This window comes from Perca flavescens, chromosome 18, assembly GCF_004354835.1.
Source record: "Perca flavescens isolate YP-PL-M2 chromosome 18, PFLA_1.0, whole genome shotgun sequence".
NCBI classification, from domain to species: Eukaryota; Metazoa; Chordata; class Actinopteri; order Perciformes; family Percidae; genus Perca; species Perca flavescens.
Genome location: NC_041348.1, coordinates 8,461,022 through 8,469,123, shown reverse-complemented (window position 1 = coordinate 8,469,123; position 8,102 = coordinate 8,461,022). Strand labels below are relative to the sequence as shown.

Genomic DNA, 8,102 nt, shown 5'->3' with positions numbered 1-8,102 from the left:
CCATTATCTGGCCCTGGAAGGAGGAAAAGTTTTGCTTGCCAAATAGGGTTTTCCCTGCGTCCACCAGATCCTCCTGTAATCACAAATACATAACTGTCAGCAGTCATTCTTGGCTAAAATTATTTTTGAGCGTTAAGCGTACATATTTATGAAGCTGGTACATCAGGCCAGTAAATTATGCTACAAATAACTTTACAGTAAGGAAGCAAGATAAGTAAACCCAGCAAAACAAGCTGGGAAAGCAAAAACCATGGCCAAAATACAACCTAGGGTCTTTTTGTGAATGTACACGAGTCAAACGTTTGTTTAAAAAGGGTATTGACGACAAAAGCTGCACTTGAACTAGAGCATTGTTCGTGAACAAGGAGTTTACTTAAAATAACGTTTTTAATGCTGGAACTTCGCTAGCTAGCTAGCTACGTATGGCAGCAACCGGAAGACAACGTGAGGTATCTAGCTAAGTCCTCTGCTAACAAAAACGTCTTTTAAGCAAACTCTTCGCACACGAACAATGTTCTCAATGCTAGAGTTCATGTGTAGGGACCCTTATAATATACAAGCAAAGTGTCATGTTGTGTCGAGTGGTCTTAGCTAGCCATCTAGCTAGCTAGTATTTTAAAAATAGCAATTTTGGTGCTAGTAGTGCCCCTAGCGTTGACCCTAAAACTAAACAACCTTCAATCTTAAAGAGTGCAGTTTTTGTCGTAGTTAAGTATAATTTTAAACAGACGTTTGACTCGAGTACATTCACAAAGACCCTAGAATGCATTTTGGCAACGGTTTTGCTTTAAGTTAGCATATTATTAAACAGCTACCCCGAACTTCTGCAAGCACATTAGCAATTCTGATGTTAAAAAAGAAAACTTACCCCGAACTCAATGAACTTGCCGGCGAAATAGTCGTCTTGTTGTGGAAAGTAACGTTGAATCATTATTTCTCGCTGCCAGCTCCTGTCTTGCACGGGCTGCAGCATTAAAAAGACGATTAAAAACTCCTTCGGCCTCTGGCTGCTCCGACATGGTGCTAATCAGTGCTAATTACAAGTTAACAGGTGCTCCGCCTAAAGTGGGATGCGGGCCTAATTTGCATACAGATATCTGCAACGTCATTTCGCCTAGTCAAAACTTAAATTCAAGATATCTGTAATTACATTTTGACTAGGCAGAATGAAAGTTACAGATATCTCAAATTTCAGATATCTCTAATCAAAATTAATTTCAAGATAACCTATAAGTTATAATCTATAACTTGATAAGATATATATATACAATTAAATTATGACTATCCCTAACTGCAGTTTAAGATATCTACAACGCCATTTTGACTAGTCATAATTCCAGTTACAGATATTTACAATGTAATTTTGCCTAGTCAAAACTTAATTTAAGATATCTCAAAATGAACATGTAGATATCTTGAATTGAGGTGAATTAAAGATATCTTGAACTGTTATGACTAGTCAGAATCAAATTGTAGATATCTCAAACTGGAATTACAGATATCTACAATTCAGTTGCAGATATCCGTAATTCGCATAGTGGATATCCGCAACTGAATTGTAGATATCTGTAATGATAAACCCCATACAAATGAATGTCAAAAGTGACGTCATTTGTCCTAGGAAGAATGTCTTTGTGGATATCTGAAATGACAATTATGTATAGGAAGAATGTAGTTGCGGATGTCTGAAATGTTCTTTTTGACTAGGCAAAACTGAATTACAGATATCTGCAACACATATCCAGTCTAGCTGTTAAATGTTAAAAAGGCTTGCCATATGATGCGTGCTCTTCTTCTTCTGTTATATTGGCGTTTGGCATAACAACTTTTTGCATTACTGCCACCAACGGTCGGCCGTAGCCGAGAGCATCAGGTGTGTGAAAACATGGAGGCCACAACAGTTTTCTTATGCGAGCATCCAAACAGCACATCGACAGGTGTTTGTTTGTGTTATCTGCAGGACAACCAACGGGAAAGGACACGGATAATGTGTTGTTTTTTTTTTTACGTGGGCCTATTTATGAATAATTTGAAACATATTATGTCTGTGTATGTTTGAGGCATTTGTCCACAATAAACAGTTTATTGTCATTAAAATATGTTCAGTGACCCAAAGTCGCCCTCATCAAACGTCAGTTGTCAACAACGCGTCACCAACTGGGAAACTCGGGTATCAAAATCCAGCCCGAGTTTCCGACCTCTGATTCCCACAGGATGTTACGTGAATGGTGACGTTTTCACTCGGAAAAACGTTTTTCCGATGTCCATGAACGCAGGGTAAGACCGTTAGGCTCGTTCGAGATGAGCCAGATCTGCGCAGAATCGATCACCGGCGATCGCCGCCCAATGCATGCCGGTTAGATTTGTGTCCGACTTGATCCCGACTTGCTCTGACGTCACGCACACGTGGGCAACGATAATCTCACGAGACCAAGGCGGCCGCAGTTCTGAGACGCAGGTAGCGCAGTTGCTTTTCACCAACTGCAAGAGCCAGGCGGACGCAGGTGGACCCACCGCATGCTGGGAAACGCCGGCCTCTCAGCTGATCGAACAGCTGATTGGTTCAGAATTGATTCAACATGATGACGTTTTATGTAAACTTTTTTATTGATTTTGAATCGGAGGGATTTTAACTGCGATTTGTCTGATTTAAAAGCTTATTCTGTATAGAACACATGTAGTGAGGCTTATAGTTATGTTTAGAAGTCAGAGAGACTTATGGCGTTTTTCCATTACATGGTACCTGCTCGACTCGCCTCGACTCTACTCGACTCTACTTGCCTCGACTCGCTGTGCGTCCGTTTTCCATTGCAGATTTTAGTATCGCCTCAGCGTGGCTGGTCGTCATAGCGACTGTCGTGGGCGTGGCTTAGTAGCTTGTTTTTTGCCATTGACATATTCCCGACGCATTTCCTGGTTCTCCGTCTCCGTAAACAACATGATATCAAAGAGATAGTTAACGTTTACTGCTCCAGATTTCCCACCGTGGTCACCTATATATGACTCTAGAGTCGCTACTCGCTTTGTTTCTCTCACATATATATGACTCTAGAGTCGCTACTGGCTCTTGGAGATAATCGCCGTCACTCTCTCACTTCTCCCTCGCTCACTAGCTCCCTCCCCACACACACATATACGGCGACTCGACACACACACATCACACATGCACACACCAGCGCACCAGTATAACCATCAGGCCACTTGTATGCTACGGAGAAAGCTCTGCGGGGAGCCTCCGGCAGCAAAAAAACACAGCTGGCTAAACTATTTAAAAATGGCGTCTCTCGCTAGCAATGCAGTGATCAGTGACGCTTCTTTCCGACCAATCAGCAGCCTGCAGGGTTTCACGTCACCTTCTCGGCTCGCCTCAGCTCGCTTGGAACCTCGACTGAGCAGGTACTAAAAAAAGTACCTGTTAGCAGGTACCAGGTACTTTTTTTCGTAATGGAAAACCAAAAAAGGCGAGTAGAGTCGAGGCGAGGCGAGTAGGTACCATGTAATGGAAAAGCGCCATAAACCTGTTCAGATTACAGATCATCTACAGTCTGTTGTTAATTAAAAACAGCAACAGATCACATGTAGAGAATTTTGACAGCTACTCTGTCATTATAAAATCAACTGGAGACTGTGTAGGAGCTGATATATGGGTCTGATAACATTTTATTAAATTGGAATCGAACCACAGTGTTTGTGTCACTTCCTCTTCAGCCTGAATGCTGCTGGAATCAGCTGGAAAACTGTCCGACTAGAGAGCGGACTTTTGTCACCGCCGCCCGCTGCTGCCGCCTGCTCTCGTCTACTTTACAGGCGAGGCGCAGTTCATCTTGAACGAGCCTATTGACATAAATATAAATGACGTATAAGACGGCCAGTAGTCAGTCACTTCCTGTTTACGTTTCCACAAATGACGTCACACGGATAACATTCAACAAACAGTTTCAAAACCGAAACAGCGCATAACTTGAGCAACAACTCTTCAATATTCTTGTGACGGCTAGATTAAAATATCGTCTAGTGTACCTACATACTGGAACATCGTGGAGACTGAACGACCTACGTTTTTAACTGTTCTGCTCATATTTGAGGACCCGAAGCAAGCTAGCCGGTGCTGCTAAGTGAAGCTAACGTTAAGTAGGTAGCTGGGAGCTAGCTAGCCAGTTAGCAACATTAACTCAACAGGACTTCATCTTTAACCAGAGTGCTCAACGTCTGTTGGTATGGAGAATAAATATAACCTCAAGAGTCCAGGTAAGCTCACTTTACAATTGTTGTTGTTGCTGTTCTGCAGCTGTCAGCGAGTTTGCTAACGTGACCGACACAGTTGAAACCCACCGGTTCACTGTTGACATTTCTTAAATAACTAATTGTGAACAATCTAAATCCAAATTAAACTTCTACACTGACATGAGCCGAATATTATTGACTCTATTTCTTAGTGCTCGTGTTCGCTGCTTACATTTGTATGTGAACTCCATATGGAGATACTTTGTTTTTGCACTATTTAGTATTCAGAACCAAAACATCTATATTCATTCAGCTTTCATACTAATTGCATTGGTACAGCTCACTTCCTGGTCTGAAAGAGCTACGTGGTTCTCCGTTTTGTAACGTTACTGTCTGTTTAGGACACGTCTTCGTGTGTAACATTAGCTAGCTACAGTCATGGTCATTTATTAACAGTATTTCACTGGGTTTAAGTTGTAAAAAAACAAACAGCAGAAGCGAGGCTTTTGTACACAAAGGATGACCTAGGTGGGATCAGCGATGTGATAGTGGGGATTTGCAAAATTATATTTATTGAGCGGTTTACAGTAGATGGGTTATTTCCATAGCAACAAGTGAGTCACAGGCAGAATTAAAACTCCATGTTTAACAGCAACATGCTGTTTCTTAGTGATTACTTCAACAAAGATGAAGCTGCTGTTGGTCCTGGGTACATTAACGGATACGACATGACATGGATGCACTTTAGCCTACATGTTTTTGTGATTTTTGTGAGACTTATTTAAGATAAAAGTAACTTCTTTTGTTTGCTATGCCGTTTTGTGACTACTTGGACATGGTTTCCAAGCAGAGAATCCCCAAACGTTTGCCCTGTTTTGAATGTTGTAAACATTACATTGTTGCCCCGTGCTAAAATAAGACATTATTAAGCATTATCATCATTTAAACGTAAGCACAGACTTTCTATTTAAGCTTGCAGTGGCTGGAAGATTGTTAGAAAAGTTAAAATATGACAAGATAGAACTTAATTCATTCTGAGGGAAATTTTTCTGCCAAAGATGCACAACATACAACTAAAATGAATCGTATAAATATACTATATCTACAATGTGGTAACATAAAATATACATTACAAACTAAAACATAATAGAATAATACAAATACATTAGAAAAAAATGGAAGTGCAAATGAGGGTACAACACATTACTGGAAGTCAGGGTATTGGTATTAGTGTTCAAATTACAATGAATAAACTATATAGAAAGATGCATATTTGGTATTATGTTAATAAAAGACCTCACCAGACATAATGGTGTGTCTGCTTCAGTATTACCACATAAAAAACTGTACAGAAAAATGTGCTATGTTATAAATGCTAGAAAGTACAAGAATAGACACAGGGGCATAGCACAAGACCCTGGACCCTATGCATAGGCAGTCCTGATGGCCCCCCATTTCAAACCTCCTTTGTCAACATTCTCTAGCCTACTTTACTGTGGTTACTACTACATTTTGTTTGTTTTCTCTGTACCTTTACTTGCCAACCTGCATACTATAGTGTCTCTCTGATCATCTGTTAATTTATCTGGCCATAGTCCTGGATCCTCTGGAAAAAACTGGTCTGCAGTGCTCTGCCTACTTTCCAGTTCCTCAGCTCTCATTTCGACACTGTGCTCAGAGCAACACTCATGCTCCCTGCTGTCTTCACTCCCATCATCCTCAATCACATCTCTATCATCTTTCTCTATGAAGGATACATTTGATATTAACCTCTTATCCTAATTGTAACCTAACATAATAAAACACACTAAGATGTTAGTGTTACTTAACACCTTTCAGTCAAAATTGCTAAACATGGTTTGCTATCATTTTGATATAAGCGCCCCTTCTCTTAAATCCAAAGAGGAGGATGAGGGGTCTGTTGCTACTCCACTCCCTGGTGGGACAGTTTCTGAAACTGAGGGCCATGCATTTCACAATGTTAACATCTGCTTCTACTAAATCTGACATAACTATAATGTTGACATGATATGTATCTACCGATGAGCTACCAAGCTACCTATGACACTGATTAGCCTATTATTGCTAATTATAGACATTATAGCCTATTAATTTAAAATTAAACATGTTTTAAATTAGCCTATTGCAATGGTGTGTTGTGCGCAAACAGCATTGTTAGTGTAGTTTATTTATTTAGCCTTTACCTCAGATTACATGTATAACCAAATTATCATTTGAAAGTGTATGTTCTGCTCTTTCAATGGGTTGTCTCAGTTTGTTTTTAGCGCTAACAGTCGCGGAGATATTCAAACAGTTTAGCAACATGGTTTTTGTTTTTTAGTTTGTGCTCACCTTTCTTTGAAAAGAAGTCAGTTACCAATTTTTTCCCCTCATTTTGTTTGCTCTCCTTCTTCTGTCTTTCCTTTCTTTTTGGTAGCATGATTTGGCTTTCTTTGAGAAATTCTACAGCAGAAGTTTGCGCTCTATCAGATGCTCAACTGTAGCCTGACAAGCCAGACCCACATCCAGATGTTGGGTCTGGGAACTCACCATTGACGGAGCTCGATCCGAGGGGCGGGATAAACGGTTGTCTTTCAAATTCCCTCTGCACGTAATAGGATAGCCTACAACCAGGCAGAGCAACAAAGAAGGTAGCGGAGCTAGTTGATAGATTAAACTTTTGCCGTATCCGGTCGGCAAAACTCCGAACACATCCTTTTTTAAGAATGATTTCTGTGCCTTTCTTTGTTCTTTTCTCAAAGAAAAGCTGAACTCCAAGTCTTCCAGAAGTCCGCTGTTCCCAGCAGCAGCAGCCATAAGCCCCGCCCTCCGACTCTATACACAATGTGATTGGCCTGACCAAAATTTGGTTTTTGCAGCTTGAAAGTCAACGGAGAGTGCCTAGACCCCCCCTGGCTGCCAAATAAATTTGCTGCCACTAGGGGGAGTCTAGATTTCTAGGCTAGCTCAACTGAACTAACATAAACAAAATGCGTGCAGATGGACTAAACCATTTGGCACATTAGCAGGGGGTGGGTGAGACCTTAGTCTTTTTTTGTATACAAAATGTAGTCAGTCAATCAACCAAGTTATTCAGCCAATACACTAACTTTACATTTCATCTGACATGCATTATGAAATTTAATTAGGAAATGAAAATATCCAGGTGAAATAAAATATATTCCAGACTTTTCAAGGGCTCTCTCTCCCCTTGGGTCCTGGTAATCAGTATCGGTTTTACGCCCAGTCCGACGCCCCTGCATAGACATGTAGATAATTAATAAATTAAAGAAAAAAAAAACTGAATGATTTAAGGGGTGATTTAAAAAAAAAAAAAAAAAAAAACAACATTCATCCTTTATTTAGCCAGGTAAGCCGATTTGATAACAAATTCTCATTTGCGACGACGAGCTGTGACATTCACACTTGTCTCGTTTTGCCAGACCCTCCTCCACAGCGCTGCCAAGGAGGGTCTGGCGAGTCCACACAGCGTTCTAGGATGGGAGACAAAGGTGTTCTGGGTTATTGCCATTTCTTTAAACCAATCCCAATCATCATGGTCGGCGCTAAGCTCCGCACGGAGCCGCTGCCAAAATAGCCTCGGGAAGGAACTTGTTTTGGTGGAACATGTGTACGTTCAAAAGTTGTTTTAGTCATGCGAGAGAAAACTCAGATTGGACAGATAGTCTAGCTAGCTGTCTGGATTTACCCTGCAGAGATCTGAGGAGCAGTTAACCATAGTCCTCAGAAATCCACCTGGGTTTTTAAAATTCCAACACTGCATTTCCTGCGGCACTGGAGCAATCCCAAAAGTGGAGACTAGACTACATTCACACAGTCACTCATTCATACCTGGAAGCCGCCTCAGTCTGATCTGC

The 8,102-nt window shown here is 40.9% G+C and overlaps 1 protein-coding gene across 1 annotated transcript in view; it reads left to right on the top strand.

Annotated features, from left to right (window-relative positions):
* The first annotated feature begins 3,847 nt into the window (after positions 1–3,847).
* The window catches only part of ube2j1 (ubiquitin-conjugating enzyme E2, J1), a 57,037-nt gene continuing 52,782 nt past the window's right edge, over positions 3,848–8,102 (top strand). Inside the window, exon 1 of the mRNA XM_028605985.1 lies at positions 3,848–4,248. Coding sequence (XP_028461786.1) covers positions 4,218–4,248 — 31 coding nt within the window. The 5' untranslated portion in view covers positions 3,848–4,217. The remainder of the gene's footprint in view (positions 4,249–8,102) is intronic.